At 40.7% G+C, this 19,706-nt stretch overlaps 1 protein-coding gene across 6 annotated transcripts in view; it reads left to right on the top strand.

The window, feature by feature from the left end:
- The window catches only part of NEB (nebulin), a 358,296-nt gene that overhangs the window by 227,994 nt on the left and 110,596 nt on the right, over positions 1-19,706 (top strand). For all 6 annotated transcript variants that reach the window (XM_060256972.1, XM_060256973.1, XM_060256975.1 and 3 more), the window contains 14 exons: positions 938-1,042; positions 3,821-4,132; positions 5,194-5,298; positions 5,859-5,957; positions 6,640-6,741; positions 8,906-9,013; positions 9,606-9,917; positions 11,177-11,281; positions 11,380-11,484; positions 13,401-13,505; positions 15,541-15,648; positions 15,739-15,852; positions 15,969-16,166; positions 17,389-17,493. In XM_060256972.1, coding sequence (XP_060112955.1) covers positions 938-1,042; positions 3,821-4,132; positions 5,194-5,298; positions 5,859-5,957; positions 6,640-6,741; positions 8,906-9,013; positions 9,606-9,917; positions 11,177-11,281; positions 11,380-11,484; positions 13,401-13,505; positions 15,541-15,648; positions 15,739-15,852; positions 15,969-16,166; positions 17,389-17,493 — 1,983 coding nt within the window. The remainder of the gene's footprint in view (positions 1-937; positions 1,043-3,820; positions 4,133-5,193; positions 5,299-5,858; positions 5,958-6,639; positions 6,742-8,905; positions 9,014-9,605; positions 9,918-11,176; positions 11,282-11,379; positions 11,485-13,400; positions 13,506-15,540; positions 15,649-15,738; positions 15,853-15,968; positions 16,167-17,388; positions 17,494-19,706) is intronic.

Raw genomic sequence — 19,706 nt, 5'->3', positions numbered from 1 at the left:
CCCAGGACTTTACATCCACATACAACTGTGTGCAGCTTGAAGCATGCTGCTGTTTCCAAGCAATATGCTTTGGGCTTAATCTAATTTCAACCCAATAGATTCGCTTCACTAATTCTTATACATGATTTCTAAGATGGATGAGAGCTGTTGAGGAGAAGTTGCAATTTATGGGTTTACTCTCACACAGCCCTACAGCATCTTGGGATTGTGGGAGGATTGTTATTTAAAGAACAATCTGGGATACAGTCTTCAAAGCTGAGAGTACTGGCTCAAACTTATCCAGCAGCAAGGAACCACAGCAAAAAATTTGTCCCGCCAGAATACTTATAAGCCTTAGAATTCCCAAAATATTGAAGAGTCTTCACCTTGGTCTGGTTTAATATCTTAACTTCAGCTATTTGAATAGGAAATTTGCACGATTCCTCTTCTCGATGTCTTTGTCCTTTCCAATCAAATGTGGTTAAAACAGGTAAACATGTGCTATTGTATTGTTCAGTTTATAAGGACATTCTGGTCTCTGCAGTTGCACTAGTTCTGGTTGATGTGTCTGTGTAGTCTACTGGGTCAAATCACAAGAGTGACCTTGATCCACAGCAGTAACGTTACACTGGAACAAACTTTGTCTATCAAACATTTATTACCAAGTGCACGGTCTGCTAAGGTTTCACTGCTTCAGTGCATCTTCGTCATCACACAAGCTACAAACTGCCAAGGTTTGGGGCCAGCACTGATCCCATATACCGAGTGAGTCTCTATGCTTGAAATAGTGTTGAGGAAGGCGTATGAGATGAAAGAGAGCCCAGGAGCAATCCCAAGTATGCATGGACATATGTCCCATTTTATTCAGTGGAGCATATTCCCAGGGAACTGTTCTTAGGACTGCAGCCAAAATATGTAGGCACTAGAAGGGTATACTAACAACACTCTGCTTTTGCAGAAACTTTACCGGGAAGCTTGGGATGACATAAAGAAGTTTATTGATCTAAGATCAGATGCAGTCCCAATCAAGACAGCCAAAGCCTCAAGAGAAATCGTCAGTGATGTAAGTAAGCAAACAGAAATCTATATGTTTGGGCACTTTGTGGATTATGTTTGGGCACTTTGTGTTTATTTATTTACCTTCAATTTATATCCCGCCCGTTCCAAAAGCGAACTCAGGGCGGCTAACAGTCATAATAAAACCAACTATCTCAATTACAGATTTACAGAAAATAATAGTGCAAGAAACAGAGAAGTTTGAGGGATGATAATAGGATGCTGTGGGCCTTGCACTTGACAGTTATTATTTTATAAATTGTTAAAATTAAGCCTGGTGCCGGCATGATTCCCCAACCCCTGCGCTTCTGTTCAGTTTCCAGTGAAACTGACTAGAAGTGGCAGCTCCGCTCTCCCCAGCCCCTGTGCTTCTGGTCAGTTTCCAGTGAAACGGAACAGAAGTGCAGGGGGATGGAGAGAGCAGAGCTGCTGTTTTTAGTCAGTTTCCAAGTTTCATGGGGGTGAAACTGACCAGAAGCTGCAGGGCTTTCCCTTTCTTTCACCAGCTTGACATACTCCTTGGAGAGCAGTTACTGGGGGCACCTGTTTTGTGAGGGACTGTAGCTCAGCCCCATGGAATCCAATTCACACCAAATTTGGGAAGAAAGTAGAGAACAGTTTGCTGAAGAGTTTGCTGCAAGTTTGGCTGCTCTAGCTCATTCAGGGGCTGTTCTACACCTTCCTGGACCAAATGAACCAACAAACAATCAATTGTTTGGGAAATTGAAAAAAATGAACCAAACTGAGTCACTGATTCGGGCAACCCAACAAACCATGAACCAAACCAAGCCACCATTTCTGTGTTCCATGCCCATCCCTATACAAAAGCATAAGGCAAGGTGCTAGAACTGGTAGTGGTAAGAAATGAGGTTAGACAAGCCTTAATAATAACTAGGGTCGTTTTCGCACTTAGCGTTTGCTCCCCTTATTCCGCGGCGCAATTATGTCCGGATCATTTTTCTCGTCTTCGCACATTGCCTCTTTAGTGGAGTCGCTTTCCATGAAGCCCCGGCTCAAATCGTTTTCGCACTAGCATCGACTTGAGTTCGATGCCCTGTCAATCATTTTTTTTTTAAGCGCAAGTCTGGTTGCGTAACTACGTAACAACGTAACAACCGCGTCACGTGTGCCGCTTCTGCTTATGGATTGGCTGCAGCTGTAGCATCCTCCACAGCCCTTTATGTGTTAACAGAAGCATTCACAGTGGAGAATCTGGATGTCAACTTCCCGCCACTGATGGTGATTGGCGGGTGCTCAGCGCACTCCGCGGAGTCGTCTGGGTGTCCCCAGTCGCCTCCGCTGGCTGCGTGGACTAACGCTATTTCTTTATAACAAAATGGTTGTGCCATAATGAAATGGTTACGTTATAACGAAATGGTTATGGCGATCCTGTCGAATTTATAATCAATGTTGCCTCTTAGTACAGAGCCCTGTTTATGTCTTCCCCATCTCATCCACACTCCGGAATATCTTATTTCAGTAAAGCAGTCTTCAAAGGAGAACCTTGCTCCAAACATTTCTTCTTCTGTACAGCATGGCAAAGAAGTAAAACGCAACGCTGCAGCGCTTTATCCGGCGTTTCGCTTAACTTCCATGAGAAGCCTCCCAGCACTAGATTCCCCCCCCCCCAACACAAATTCCGAAGTTGCGAAATATCGCAATGACGAAGAGAGAGAAATCGAGGGGTTTGTGTGTGTGTGTGTGTGGCAGGTTCTTCCCTTCCCAGCCTCGCTCCCTCCCGGGTGGCGAAGCTGGGATTTCCTCCGCGCTCTTCCCCCTCCCCGGCTGGCACTTGCGGCTGCAACGGGGACCTGACGAACTAACGAAATAGCGCAACAGCGGAAAAGCAATAATATCGCTATTACGCAAGAAATATGAAGTTTTTTTTTTTAAAAAATGGCCGTGCGGGCACTTTTGGGAAGCGCCGCGAACGGCTGATGATTGGCCAAGGGGGTGGATGGGGTGGGAGGACGGAAAGGGAGAGGGTGACGCCCACAAAGCAGTCGATCCGGCGTGGATGGATTTCCCACAGCAAAACTCCGGAAGCATGCTGAAAAACATACTCCGGCGTGAAACCCCTGAAGCACCGGAGCAAACCGCAGCCCCGGAGCAACATGTGCGAAATCCAGGAAAAGATCCGGAGGTAAATGGGGTGCTACGCCGGAGTAAATGCTAGTGCGAAAACGGCCTAGGTTTATTGCTCCAGAGCATATCCAACATCATTACTGAGCCCTATCCTATCCCTTTCAGCCGCTGCCCAAAACTACATGGGCTGAAGAGGTCCAAACAACCCCAACTAAAGACAAAACCCCTTAACTATACACAACACAGGGAAGTACATTCCACAGACAGAATTCTGCTAATAGTCCTTTGTGACAATTAAAACGGTAAATTCATTTTGAATAGTAAATTCAAGCATTTGTATTAAATCCCAGAAACATGGGATTGTATTAAATCCCAGAAACATGGGATTGTATTAAATCCCAGAAACATGGGATTGTATTAAATCCCAGAAACATGGGATTTAAAACTTATATTCCTCATATAAAATGCTGTTCTCAAATTTGAGATTTATGATTTCAAAATCAAATTTACTAAGCTTACCATCTCATCCTACATCTCCACATTCAATGACTGAAATGATCAGATGTACATAGAACTTCAGCCTTAGCTTTGTAAAATTTCAGTGCTTGATTTGCATTTTTAAGAATCTTACAACACCTCCAGTGTTCTTTGTACAGTATCATGTAAAAAGTCTCATTGTGTTTTTTTTAAATGCCATTAGTACAAGTACAAAGAAGGCTACCGTAAGCAACTTGGACACCACGTGGGATGCCGAAACATCTATGATGACCCCAAGCTGGTACTGGCAATGCATGTAGCTAAACTGCAAAGTGACCGGGTGTACAAGAAAGATTTTGAGAAATGGAAGACTAAGTTCAATAGCCCTGTGGACATGCTATCCATCTTGTTGGCCAAGAACTGTCAGAAACTGGTCAGTGACATTGATTACCGCCGCTATCTGCATGAGTGGACATGCCTGCCTGACCAGAATGATGTCATCCAAGCAAAAAAAGCATATGAGCTACAGAGTGATGTAAGTAAAAACAATAATAAGTAATACATTTACATTGCAGCTTTTTGAACATTCATCCCTTGTATTATTATTGTTGGCTCCAGAATAATCTGTGTTGGGCATTTTGCCTCATTACACCTACACCAATTTGTTACACCTAAGATTGTTCATTTGAATATGTCCAAGGCAAAATTCAACATGAAACTTAAAACTTTAAAGGGCATATCTGCCTCCAAACAGTGCAGCACTCTAAATAAGGGGCAGAGTCTGAAGACCTGGTCTACTATCCATCATTAGGCTGTAGACCTGGCCTCTGGAGTTAAGTATCCAAGTCTACTGCCCATTCCTTTCTTTTTGGTATTTTTTTTGTATATTTGTGTGTGCATGTGTTTGCACCTGGAAGTCCTGTTGACCTCTGGTGACTGACCCCTACTGGAGGCCTGGAGGATATTCAGAGAGGTGGCTGAAAGTCTGCCTCTGTTCTCTCAACCGGGTATTTCAAGGAAGTCTCCCATCCAGGTACTGACCACAGTCATCCCAGCTTAGCTTCCGAGATTTGACAAGATCATGCTTGCCTGGGCTATCCAGATCAGGGCTTCCCATTATTTTCAATGAGAAGCAGACTTGGCTTCCAGAGACCATGTCTACTGTCCACTGAATAGGATGTTCCTTGGAAGTTTAAAGGAACAGAGAGAGAGGAAGCAGAAAGAGAAAAGAGGAGCAGGGAGCTTACTGCCATAGCAGGCCCTCAGAATAATGTCAGTTAAAAGTTCAGGGAACAATAGTTTCAATGGGTGGTGGATCTGGCCTTTGGAGTTCTTTACAGTCCACTGCCCAATATTTATCATGCCCCCCCCCAGCTGTCTGGCAACACATGTGCTCTTTGTGTTTTAAAGGGGCATTATTTTCTGTGAGGCTAAACCTGGCCTTCAGAATTCAATATTTATTTCATGACGCTGTTTGTAGATATCAGGAAAAGAAGGCCTTTATCCTTTGGTTAAAAAGCAGTGAACACCAGTATGAAACATGACATACTAAATTAGGGGCTACCTAATTCCTTTTTTTTTTTCTTGTCCCCACAGGCTGTTTATAAATCAGATCTTGAATGGATACGTGGAATTGGCTGGATGCCAAATGACTCTGTGGTGGTCAACCATGTTAAAAATGCTCAGGACATTTTGAGTGAGGTAATGTTTAAAGTGTCCCTTCGCTAATTTCTCTGTACAAGTTTTGTCTAATGTGCTTTTACACAGAGGTGTTTTCTTTGTAAAAACTGACCCTTTCCGTGACACATTTTTCTGACGACCTGCCTAATTTTCCATGTTATATATCAAATTTATTTACTGACACAAGACTTCTATACACATGTACATACAGTTATCTGAAAAAACAAAAAAATGAGTCATTTTCTTCCAGTTTTGACTCACTTTTTTGCCCCTTAGGGCTGAGCTAGGTGTCCATGCTGTTTTAAGGCCAAGGGGTGTTTTTTTTAAGGGACTATGAGGTATTTCCTTTTTATCAGACTAGAAAAAATGTAATTTACCACTAATACTGGTAGTTCTGCTATTCGGGCTATGCTAGGCATGAATAAAAGCATAAGGAAAGGGAAAACAATTTTGGGAAGAAGACTGTCATCTCCCACACAACAGAAAAATGCTCTTTTCAGCATTTTGTGATTTGTTACATCAAGTACTGGTGTAATTAACTGTATGACTTTATGCCTCCCCCCCCCCCCCCTCTTGTGCAGAGAAAATATCGTACAAAAGTTGACAGCCAGAAATTTACCCCAGTGGCTGACCGGGTTGATTATGTCACAGCCAAGCAAAGCGGGGAAATACTAAGTGATGTAAGTATAACCTCTTACTTTTAACCTGCCAAATGATCTGTGCATGTGGAAAGAACAGTATTTTGGGGGCTGAAATTGTATCCTGCAGACAAATCAATGCGGATGTTCACAGAATCACAATATAGTAGTAGTGCAGATAACCCCTAAGCAGAGAAATTTGGTTTCTGTGATGCCTGTACCACATAATACTGGTGACATTTTGCAGAGAGTTTCCTCTCTTTAGTTCGGTTCATGCATAACACAGAATCATAATTTAGTTAAACTAACTGTGGCTGGTTTGATTATCTGAGTGCAAGCCGCTCAGTAACGGTGGCTACTGTGTCCATCAAATCAGGGTTTGTAGCTAGGATCTGAAGATGATTAATTAACTACAATTAGTCTTAACTAGAGTTCCACATGATATCTGAATGCAGGTGTCATAGCTTCTCAACGTTTGCATTTTTTCTTCTTTATTCCTTACTGCTACTGATATCTTCCTGCCATTTGGGCTTGATAGGTTTCTGAACCCTTGAGCATACTTCTGTGATGTCCCCTTTGGTGTTTTCCTCGTTCACAGAAACTAAAGTGCAGAACTGTATGGGTTCATGCCTGCAAAACATATGCAGTTCTATCAGCCAAGTCATATTTATATGCCTGTAACATCAATTTGCAAAACGTTTATCCTATATATTTTCTTTTGCAGATTAAGTACCACCAGGAATGGAATAACGTCAAAACAAATTATACCCTAACGGAAACACCACAATTAGAAGCAGCTAAAGAAGCAGCCAGGATTCTTAATCATGTATGTACTCCCCCCCCCCCCCCAAATAGGAGATCTGAAACTTTTACAGTGCAAGCCTAAGGACACTTTCCTGGCAGTAAGACCCATTGAATAGACCAGAGTAGGATTCCATGTAGACCTGTGTAGGATTGTTCTTTTCAGCACTGTTAGAATTTGGTAAACATGAGTCAAGCAAGGCAGTTAGAGATAGGAATGGGCATGAACTGGGAAAGTGTGGGTATTTTCAATTTGTGGTATGCCCAGTTCCTGAGCCATGAATTGTCACAAACTTTTAAGAGCTAAAAGTACTGGTTTAGTTTGTGAGGTTTGTGATGTGGTAGAATGTCCCCCTGAGTGCCAGAGACATCAATCTTACAGAGGATCTCCAGCTTGCTCTCCTCTATCCACTCTCTAAGTTTGGTGAGGATTGGATTTACAGGATCGAAATTATGCCCCCCCCCCAAGAAGGTGCTCATATCCTCCAGTGTTTTCAATGGAAGGGAAAAAACAGAAAGAAAGAAAGGAAAGGGAAGAAAAGGGAAGAAAAGAAAGAAAAGAAAGGCAATAGAAGCCTAGCAGAACAGAATCAGAGAATTGCTGCAGCGGAAACTGAAAGTGAGGTGCATTTTTGCAAGCCCAGCAGAACATGCAATAGGCCCAGCAGAATCCGTGCCACTATGGCAGTGCAAACCCAAAAGGGCAAAAGTCAAACCAGAGAATCTCTGCAGTAGAAACTGAAAGTGGGGATCATTTTTGCAAGCCCAGCAGAACCAGTGTAATGTACTAGTGCTCCGAAGAACCCAGTGCCATTGAGGCAATGCCGGGTCAACAAAACTTGGGGGGGGGGGGTGGAATTTTGCAAGCTCTGTGCAAGAAAACATGAAGAAAAGTCTGCAAGGTGGGGGGACCCTCTTGAAACTGTCATGGCTAGTTTGGAACTGACAACAGTGTTTCCAAGGCTGGATAATTCTGTCCCTCCTGTTGCTTTGAAGTTTGGTAAACATTTTGTTTGAGCAGAGACAGTTGGTCTGGAAATGTATCCATTCACAAACCATCATGAACCTTCATGAGCCACTTGAAAGTTCATGGAAAGTTCGTGCTAGTTGACTTACTATGAACATCAGTTCACAAACCATGAACTGGCCAAAATTCATCATGAACATTACTTTATGAACATTACTTCATGAGCAGGTTTGTGCCCATCCCTAGTTACGGATATGTATATATGAACATATGAATTTGACTTTGATCTACTAGCCTTGACTGGCAGTGACTGTCCAGACTCTCAGGGGTATTCTTCAACTCCCCTTCTTAAGACTCCTTTAAAGGGAGAGACCAAGGACTGAATTAAGGATTCTTCATATACAACGCTGTCACTGAGTGCTATGTCAATGAGCTATGGCATCTCCCCTAATATCAAGGTGATAGTCCTAGACAGCAAGGCATGTTATTCCAATGAGAAAATTTGCAGTATGTGTATTCATCATTGTAAAAATTACAGTAGAAGTTAAAGTCTGCAAACTAAATAGAAGCAGTATTTTCAGTCAACCCTGTTACCATAGTCTTATTTATAGGGCAGGGCAAGGCAAACTGGAGTGGGCAGTAATGATATCGTTGCTTCCTCTATATGATCACCTCAGTTTTACTGTTCCTGGAGTGGCATGGGAAGCAACCAATGAGGAACAATCTCCTATCCCTGAGGCAGTATACAAATGGGTTTGACTTTCAACCATTTCCTAAAGCTCTTGTTGCAGATGTTCATAAGAGGATGAAATATCCTGACACCAACACTGCAGCAACATTGCATTAGTGCTACGCAGTGGTGAAATCAGCCTAGAATTGGAACAGCACTGCTTTCAACTCGTGTTTTGAGGAATGGGTCCTGCTGTAAATGGCTGGACATCTCATGAAGCCGCTTGAGATGATGCACAAGTTCTCAGATGGTGGTTGGTAAAAGGAGGCTTAGGGATGTTAGAATGAATGAGTTGGAAGGCATGGATGTGAGGAAGAACCAAAGGCTGGTAATATGAGAACAAATATCCAAAATGTGGACATTTCAGAGCTACAGGAACTGCTCCTAAGGTAGTAACAGCGTGGTGGCTCCACTGTGGTATTTCTATAGAAGCTGTCAGTTGCAATGATGTAGATTGATTCTAATTTTCTTTTTCAACATTCTCTGTTTTAGCATCTGTACAAGGATAACTGGGAGAAGCAGAAAGCTACTGGTTATTTTTTGCCTCCTGACAGTGTGGCTATTTGTCATGCCAAACATTCAAATAAAGTCCAAAGTGAGGTAAAAACCCTTTATATTTTTAAAAAAAAACCTCTAGCCAATTTCTCATAACTCATTACAACTAGTTGAGCCTGGTCTAGGGTTCAAAACCCTGCCTTATTTTTGGCGGGCTATATGTTTTGAAATATGTGATTTCTCCAAAAGTTTGTATAACATTCCTAGAGAACAGGAACTACTAAGAAAATTTAGCAATGGCGTTGATCCAGTGGTTCAGGCAGGTAGCCGTGTTGGACTGAAGCAACTGAACAAAGTTTGAGTCCAGTGGCACCTTTAAGACAAACAAAGTTTAATTCTGGATATAAACTTTTGTGTACATGCACACTTCTTCAGTAATTTCTGTTGACAGTTCCGTGAAGTGGAGTGTAACTTTCATATCTCTCACCTCCCACTACATCCCTAAAAATACGAAACATGAAACCCCAGAAACAGCATGACCATCTGTAATGGGACCTCTTCCATCTTTACTCCATGAAAATCATTTACTGGATTTACCCAAAATATCGTCACGAAATAAATTCTTTGACTGTTCCTTGAAGTTAGGATCAAAAACATCCTGTGTTGCTCTTGTAAACGTTTTCTCCCTCCTTTTCAGCTGAAATACAAAGCAGACCATGTCAAGCAAAGAGGTCACTATGTTGGAGTCCAGAACATGAGACAGGATCCCAAACTGGTTTGGTTTGAGCATGCTGGGAAGATCCAGAATGACAGATTGTATAAAGATGCATATAACAAGACCAAGACCAAGATTCACATACCTCCAGATATACTATCTGTCATTGCAGCCAAAGACTGCCAGACAGTAGTTAGTGAAATTCCATATCGTACTTACCTTCATGAATGGACATGCCACCCTGACCAGAACGACTGCATCCAAGCAAGGAAAGCATATGACCTTCAAAGTGATGTAAGCGATTATCCAATTAAAACGCACACATTTTTAAACAGATAGGTATTGTTATATTTAAGCGCTCTAGTCTGTAAATGAAATTGAGACTTAATTTGTGCTTCCTTGATTTCTAGGTAGGGTTGCCAAGTCCAATTAAAGAAAAATCTGGGGACGTTGGGGGCGGAGCCAGGAGACTTTGGGGGTAGAGCCAGGAACAAGGATGTGACAAGCATAATTGAACTCCAAGGGAGTTCTGGCCATCACATTTAAAGGGACAGCACACCTTTTTAAATGCCTTTCTTCCATAGGAAATAATTAAGGATAGGGGCACCATCTTTTGGGGCTCATAGAATTGGACCCTCTGGTCTAATCGTTTTAAAACTTGGGGGGTATTTTGGGGAGAGGCACTAGATGCTATACTAAAAATTTGGTGCCTCTACCTCAAAAAATAGCCCCCCCAGAGCCCCCAATACCCACAGATCAATTCCCTATTATTCCCTATGGGAATCGTTCTCCATAGGGAATAATAGAGTGCCCAGTAGACATTTCCCTCCCCTCCACACTTTCTGAAGGGGGGAGGGCCTCCAAACCAGGGAATCCCCTGCCCCCTCCCTCCCTCACACACACAAATACTTACTAGATCTTCTTCCTGCAGAACTCTACTTGCTGTGAAAACAAAAGCAAAAGAAAGGGAGGGGCTGTTCTCCATGGAAGCTGTTACTGACCCTTTCCAATGAAGCCCTTCCTGTTTCCTGTGCAGCCTTAAAGGGGCACACATTTTACAAATGGATCCGGAGTTCTACAACTACATGATGCCTATATGCATGTTCTCCCCCCCCCCCGCTTCCGGATTTTTGGAGAGCGGGGGACGAGGCTGCAAATTCGCGGGTCCTCTGCCTGGGCGGGGGGGGTGGGGTTGGGAAGCCTATTTCTAGGTCACCTTGTGATTGACGTAACGCTTCCTTTAATAAAATGAGACACAATTATATAGCCATAATATAACAAACTGGCAACATAAAACCACAAAATCAATGTCAGAATCAACATTATAAAATTAGCAGCATAAAACTGTCTCTTCTAAAGGAAACCACCTTATTAATAGAGGGAACAGGCCTTGTTTCACATGATATCCTGTGTCAGCCCATTGGTGGCACTTCTGAAAAGCTGTGGAATGGGCTGCCACTGTCAGTCCCCACCAAAAGGAGTGAACGAGGAGGAGGAGCCTCTTTTCTTTACATAAACTTAAACAATTCTTCATCTGTTTTTAATGTTTACAGAATATTTACAAATCTGATCTGGAATGGATTCGTGGCTGTGGGTGGATTCCTTTAGATTCAGTGGAACATAAGAAGGTTAGGAATGCTCAGGATCTGATTAACAAGGTAAGTGAAAATTTTCACATATTTACAACAGCACATTTAAGAGCATGTTCATTTCCCATGCTTGGTAGTTATGATACTTTTATCGTCTTTATCTACAGAGAATCTACACAAAAGATGCCATCGACAATTTTTCTAAATTCACGGTTATAACGGATCCTCCAGACGTTGTTTTGGCTAAAGTAAACTCAGTCATTCAGAGTGATGTAAGTATCCTTTGAATCAAGATTGGCAATTAAATAATGTTTTATATTATAGTGTAGTACATTATCAAAATTATTACTGGCTGGGGACTGTAGATGGTACTGTGAAGACCAGTGATCCTCAATGTGGTACCCAAGGTGTTTCCCGGCACCTACTTGCTGCTTCCCTGAAGTTTCTCTTCTCTTGAGGCAGAGAGCCATTTTGTCCCCCAGCCATTTTGTTATAGTAGCCACTGCCCATTCTCAAAATTCCAAAGGTCTTCACACGGTCAACAAAGCTGGTGACCCCACGTGTTTAAAAAGGAGTGGAAGAAATTTAGAGGATATATAGAGAAAGAGTGGAATGTAAAAAGACATTGGACAATTTTTTAATATGAATGCGAGAAAAAAAAAAGACATTGAACTTTGATTGATTAAGGGTACCTTTATAATTGAAATAAAGTATATAACCTCGGCGGGAGTCTAGTAACGGAGGGAGTGGGGACTGGAAAATATCATATGGGTTAGAGATAGTAATGATATAATTAGACATTGTTACCATATGTTATCAATAAAATTGTTTAAAACGAAACAAAGCTGGTGACCCCTGGTATAGATTAGGTGCTCAATAGATTATTAAAAAGTTCATAATACTCCATAATGCATTTTTTTTGTAAAAACCTAATATTCAACTTTTATGGCAATGTATATGTATTCAGCTAATGCAATGTAATGTTTTTGCCAATGTAAATCATTCCTGCCAGTGGTTTATCCCAGGGCTGTCCTATGAATTTTAATGTCAGTATTCTTGGGTAAATTGAATTTAAGCAGTACTTGTGGTGTACTTGAGTAGCTCTCAAAATGAGGAAGGAAGACCATGTGAAATGAAGAGCACATATATTTTGTGTAATTGTGCAAAAATGACGGCATCGCACTGAATTATTGGTCTCATAAAAATTTTCATAATAAAGTTATACTGAAATGAATATCTTAAATAACAATAAGTATCATATTTTTAAAGCATGATGCCCACAGTGTGTTTTCCTCATTTTCAAATTCCCTAATCTGTGAGAGCTAGCATGAAACTTTCAGTGGATTATGGTCCAGAAATGCATTCCGTGGCCACTGACGGACTGAACAAATGCCTGCAAAGTGATCTGTATTTGATCAACTGTTGACTGCAGTTGATATGTACTTACTAGTGCAGAAAATTGCATCCAGTATTAAGCCCCAGTTTCCATACAATATTAAGCCCCAGTTTCCATACAATAATATTGGATACAATACTAAGCCCCAGTTTCCAGCCCTCTTCCCTTTGTTCTGGCACTAGTCTGATTGCATCAAAATAGAATCAGCAGTCATTACCAGTGCAATCCTAAGCAAAGTTACATCCTTCAGCATTCATTGAACAGGCTTAGGTGGATATAATTCTGCTTTGGACTGCACTGTAGCATGGCTACTTTGGCACTAAGCGATTCAGGGACTGGGGTGAAGGCCACAGGACTGGTGGTCCATCCTAAGAATCTCCAACACCTGATGTTGCCACAAGCATTCACTGGCTAAATACTATGTACTGTGGGAGACAGTGCTACTCTTATGTCAACAGCAACAGTAACTTGCATTAAGATGTAGATCTTTAATGAAGTGCTTCTCATTGAGTGTCATATTTTTTCAAGCACTGGTGGGGAAAGAAAGTAGAAGACACTCTTACAATATAGCCCTAAGCTGAGTTACACCTTTCTAACTCAATTGAAGTCAGTAGACTGTATCTGCATAGGATTGCTCTGTTAGGTTTTGTTGCAAATATGGTCACTCTTCTGCAATACAGCTCATATTGTAAACTTTATAGAAAACGACTTGAAGAACTAGAAATCAATGTATTGAATGCAGTAAAATGCCCTTGCTTGATAGTAACCCCATTTTTACTTTTTTTTCTCCAGCTGAAATACAAAGAAACCTTTAACCTTGAGAAAGGCCACTACATTGGTTCTGAGGACACCATAGCCTTGAACCATTCCAGAGATGTGTCTAAGCTTTACAGTGATGTAAGTTTCTGGCAATTATATGTTCTATCTGCTAATAACTAACAATTAATATCCTTGCTTTAATTATTTGTAGGGTATAATGTCATAATTTGCTGTGTGTGTGTGCTAGGACTCGTTGTTAGAGCATCTGCTTTGTGTGCGTAAGGTCCCTGGTTAAGGCCTAGACATCTTCAATCAAAAGGATTAGATAGTAATAGATACGAAAACCTCAGCCAAGACCGCACAGAGCTGCTACTGCTTACCAGATTAGTATATACTAACCCTGAGAGAGCAATGTTCTGAATCAGTACGTGTTATGTGACGTGGATCTGCCGGAACCTCATTCTCTCAAATCATTTCAACTTGTGTCACGACTGTACACCAGCCCAGTTTTGGATCAGCCAGCATGTTTCATAAAATAATGACATGCTGATAACTTCTTGAGATTTCCAGATTTATAGCATATTAAAGGATCTGTATTTTAAGGCTTGTGGTGTTCTAAGTAAGAAAAGCAAAGAACATGGCTAAGAAATCTCATGTGTACGTTTGTCCTTTTATATAAAGGCTTTACATATACTTTAGAATCAAGAGAGTCACCATACTTGATGTACATTAAAAGCTTTGATATTGGGTGCTTGACTATCCAAAATACTCAGCTAATCAACATTGCCCAGAGGGCAAGCTCCTTACCCTTAGGCACCATATCTCAGAGGCTTTGGGCATGTGTGTGCACTCTCCTCCCTCCTTTCCAGATGGGCAGCTTATTGACTTATCCGTTGTGAGGATGCTGACATTCCCCCCTCAGCTCGCCTTGAGTTTTCAGGAGCCAGCTCTGCTGGAAGGCTCTTGGGCAGCTAGTTACCTTGTCTATGTAGGATGGATCTACATAGGAGAAGGGTCCCACCAGCCGTGTGGGCTATAGCCATGACATTCCCAACGGTATGAGGTTTGGTTGCTGTGCATTCTCTGGATAGGGAGTGGTGCAGAGCTTCAGTAGCCAGCATTTTTTAATTATTATTATTAAGCAGCAACTCCTATTTCCCATGAGTGCCCAACAGCAAAGTTTTGACTATTCTGGAGAGGTAATAGCTGACAGTTTTCTTTGGGCAGGATCTAGATTTTGATCGCATGACAGTGCAGTTTCCAAAGCATTTTACCTGTGGAAATGAAGTTCATGGACCTAAATTCAAGTTCACTAATGGAACTTGAATATAGGCCCTTGAATATTGCCTTTTTCTTTTTACGTGGTTATACTGTCAGGCAGAGAAACCGTTTTCTGTATGAGAACTCTCAGTAAAAGTGATTCAGTGGCTCTACCCCTACATTAATGTGATTGAACTTTCATGGCACAGGATGCAGGTCTCCAGTTACTGTCTTTAGAGTGATGCCCTGTATTATTTTTTTTTGACAACTTGATTTTAAAGCACGATATTAGTGTTTAAATATTTATTTCAGATGCGTACAGTACCATACTAAGCACACTTATTAGGGAATGTCCCAGTTACTTCAATGGGATTTACCTCCCTATTGAGTATACAAATTTAGGGTTACCCTGTTAGTAGGCTACATTCTCTGTATCAGTTGGTATCCAAAGTGGCATCCAAAAATAAAAACTACTGCAGTAAAGATATGCAAGGACCAATAATTATATGAAATTAATCCAATATTGCCTAATCCATTACAAATGTAAGAATGACAGTGCAGACCTAAGTAGAGTTATACCCTTCTTGGCCAGTGGATTTAGATGGGAGTAACTCTAAAGAGGTACAGAAAGAATGACAGTGCAGACCTAAGTAGAGTTATACCCTTCTTGGCCAGTGGATTTAGATGGGAGTAACTCTAAAGAGGTACAGAAAGAATGACAGTGCAGACCTAAGTAGAGTTATACCCTTCTTGGCCAGTGGATTTAGATGGGAGTAACTCTAAATAGGTACAGAAAAGTTATCTCTATAAAATTTTAGACTGTCTGATTTTTGTTTTAACTTTATAAGATCTATACTTGTTGAATTCTGTCCTGGACATTTACAAACAATGTGAACATTTTGTCACTTTCTAGATACTTTACAAGGATGCATGGGAATCAGGCAAAGCCATTGGATACACTCTTCCTCCAGACTACATCCCTATTGTTGGAGCCAAACATGCTGACTATGTTAATAGTGAGGTTAGTATAAATTTTCTTTCTGTTGAAGTCACTATGCCTTTCTTTGTGCAACTGCTCCTACCTAACAAGTCCCATGTTTGTGTTTTACAGCTTAAATATAAATTGGAACATGAGAAGCAAAAAGGCCATTATCTGGCTGGGACGCAAATAAATGATTTTCCAAGTGTTGTCCATTCTCTTGCTTTCCAAAAAATAAGGAGTGCGGTAAGATTTTTTCCCCCTTCCATTGAGCAGGGGTCAAAATAATAATTATAACAGGCTAATTGGGTGATGTTAAAAACACAAAATCATATTTTCTGTTTTAATATATTGATTTCTAGTTGGCCTATAGGAAGAATTATGAGGACACCAAGGCACACATTCATATCCCAAGTGACATGATCAATCACGTGCTGGCAAAGAAATGCCAATATATCCTCAGTGACCTTGAGTATCGAACACGTCTACACCAGTGGAATTGCTCACCTGAAGAGCACGATGTCATCATGGCTAAAAGAGCCCAGGAAATTCTAAGTGATGTATGTAAAATTTTTATTTTCTCGTTTTTTAGAACATGTATGACAAAATCAGAGAAAATATAATAGCAGACCTTTGAGCACTTCGCTCTTCTGCGACACCTTACAGGTAGTTTACTGCTTAAAAATGCGAGTTATTATGAACCAGCAGATCTTCAAGTAAAATCTTGATGTGGACAGGAATCCATGAGAAACAACTCACTCGGTTTCCCTCAGTCCCCCATCTACATTGTGAAGACAAAACACACCAGCCTAGTTTCTTTTATTAAAGTGACAGTGTGATTCTGAACAGAATTACACCCATGTAAGCCCTTTGTCTAAAGTGGGTTTGTGTGGGTGATGTTAAGTGCTGTTAAGTCACCTCCTACTTATGGTGACCCTATGAATTAATAGCCCTGACTGGATAGCCCAGGCTAGCCTGATTTTGCCAGGTCTTGGAAGTTAAGCAGGGTCATCCCAAGGAATACCAGGGTCACAACGCAGAGGCAGGAAATGACAAATCACCTCTAACCATCTCTTGCCTTGAAAAGCCTACAGGGTCATCATAAATCAGTTGTGACTTGACAGGGGGATTAATGACCTCCAAAACGTCCTGTACTTAACAACTTTGCTCAGGTCTTGCGAACTGAGGGGCGTGGTTTCCTTCACTGAGTCAATCCATCTCATGTTGGGTCTTCTTGTCTTCTCATAATGTGACCTAAGTACGATAGCCTCAGTTTAGTCACTTAAGCTTCTAGGGAGAGTTCAGGCTTGATTTGATTGAGCAGCCACATGTCTTTTTGGCAGTCCATGGTATCCATACAACTGTCATCCAACACCACATTACACCACATTTCAAATGAATAAACTTTCTTCCTGTTAGCTTTCTTTATTGTCCACCTTTAACACCCATACATGGTAATGGGGAATAAGAAGGTTCTAGCTCTGTTTTAAGATTCTACTTCAAGTATGTAACATATTTTGAACACTATCAAGTGCTTCCTAAATGCTAAGTATTATTTCCTTGTAATTATTTTTGTGGAATTCATGTACTTCACATATGAATGAGATGCAGGCATCCCTACAGCTTCTGGTTGTGGCTATAGCTTGCTTTTCTCCTGCTTTTGCTTTCTCCACTGATCCCAAGTTGTAGGGCACTGACAGATACCAGTTTGATAAGAGAGAAAAGGCAAGGAGACTGTATACATTCTCTGCCAAGTAACTGTTTCTTTATACTCATTTGCAGGTTTTGTACAAGGATGACTTAACTTGGCTGAAGGGAATTGGATGCTATGTATGGGACACTCCTGAAATCCTCCATGCCAAGAAGTCTTATGATCTCCAGAGTCAAGTAAGCAAATTGCTTTCTCCTGCTGGAGCAGAAATGGAAATTTTAATCTTGAAGAGCTTCTCCTGTAGTGTCAATCACCCCCGAAATTAGTCCTGATTGTCAGGTTCATATGTTATTCCACAAAGAACTGGTTGAGGCTGCCTTTGAAATGCATTTATGTTTCTATGAATTCCAGAAGTATCAGGACAAATGAAATTTTGGTCTAGTTTACCACTGTTTTGGCTGATCTGAATAGCCTTGATTAAAACATCTGTCCTATCACAATTTTTTTTTATTTATGAGATCACCCATAATTTGTAGCATTGAGATTATAAGGGAATGGCAGCAGCAAATAAATTATTTATTTATATAAATAATTTATATGAGTAAATAAAAGACCTCAGATGTCAAAATCTGACAAGACAAAACAAAACGAGAGTGTTGGCTTGCCAGATGTTCAGCTTTAGTATTTAGCATGTAAACTGGCAGATCTAGAATAATGGTATAACCCAAATTAAGTCCTGAAATCAGTGGAAGAATAAATGAGAATTACTCATAGAGATTTCATCCAGATTTATGATGAAACCCAGGGGGGGGGGGGTTCAAATAATGTTTCTATGGCTGTCCAGGCCACTCTAGAAATATGGAAAAGAAGAAGATGATATTGGCTTTATATCCCGCCCTCCACTCCGAAGAGTCTCAGAGCGGCTCACAATCTCCTTTACCTTCCTCCCCCACAACAGACACCTTGTGAGGTGGGTGGGGCTGGAGAGGGCTCTCACAGCAGCTGCCCTTTCAAGGACAACCTCTGCCAGAGCTATGGCTGACCCAAGGCCATGCTAGCAGGTGCAAGTGGAGGAGTGGGGAATCCAACCCGGTTCTCCCAGATAAGAGTCCGCACACTTCACCACTACACCAAACTGGCTCTCCACACCAAACTGGCTCTCTCAAAAGAAAGAATAAAATAAGTCAGGTTGTCTATAAGCATTGATGGTTTATAATTTAGAATTCTCTATAATAGAGTTGTTTGGTGACCCAACAACTTGGCATCACAAATTGTTGAGTTGAGGATCGGTTAGAAAATGATTAAATACCTTCTTATGATGAGACAATTGGGAAAATGGCTAGACACTGCCCACCACTATTCCAGTATATTGAATTTAGCGCTATTGTCCAAGGGATACCAAATAAAAACTTACCGAATAGAAAGAAGTCAGAATGTGAACTGTTTATGGAGAGGAACTCATGTAAAGGATGAATAGGAATTGGATGATTATGTAAATTATTGGTTGATTTACAGAATAATGGGCAGAAGTACAGAGTCAAATGTGGAAAAGATACAGGAATTCTATGTTGCAAAATACTGGAGAGGGGGATAGGATTAAAATTATTAAGAATGTGATTAACTATTGATTGTAAACTACAATTCCATTAATATTTAATTCCTTTAAGGTTAAAAATATCTGCATTCTCTCCATAGCAAAAAGTGCCAAGCATCAGTTAGATATAATAAATGTATTCTGGAATGGTCCTATAATAATCCCTTTTTGGAAAAAGATACTGTAATTAGAGAAAGGATAAGTTATGTATTACCAAGAGCTCTGTAGATTGTACTAGATTTGTTTTTTTTAAAAAAAATGTGGGACTAGAAAATTTAGAACTGGTTGCAGCTGTAACAACAGCTGCAATAATGTGTATTTCTGCTGATTGGAAGTCTACAAACTCATCATCAGTGATGGAATGGCACAGCTGAATGTGGAATATTAACTTCTTATAAGAGGGAAACAAAGAGTAATCAAACCAATACATTTTTAAATAAGTGTTCTTTTAGAGCTCACCTGTGCCCAGGAAAATAAATTCATATTGCCTATATTATTGAAAAGAATTTTTAAGCACTTTGTACAGGTTTTAGTTGCCAAAAATCTTCCAGTTTTATACCTTTTTAATGTCATGTTCAGCATTTAGCACTTTTTCATTTGTATATAAGTGTTCTTTTAGAGAACACATTTGTAAATAAGTGTTCTTTTAGAGCTCACCTGTGCCCAGGAAAATAAATTCATATTGCCTGTATTCTTGAAAATAATTTTTTTAGCACTTTGTACAGGTTTTAGTTGCCAAAAATCTTCCCGTTTTATACCTTTTTAATGTCATGTTCAGCATTTAGCACTTTTCCAACTGATTGAAATGACTATTTTGTATAAATTGTGTCAGCTCCCTGGAATGGTGTTCCTCAG

Source organism: Heteronotia binoei, chromosome 16 (assembly GCF_032191835.1).
Source record: "Heteronotia binoei isolate CCM8104 ecotype False Entrance Well chromosome 16, APGP_CSIRO_Hbin_v1, whole genome shotgun sequence".
Taxonomy (NCBI): Eukaryota; Metazoa; Chordata; class Lepidosauria; order Squamata; family Gekkonidae; genus Heteronotia; species Heteronotia binoei.
The sequence above is the reverse complement of the archived record's forward strand: the minus strand, read 5'-3'. Positions and strand labels throughout refer to the sequence as shown.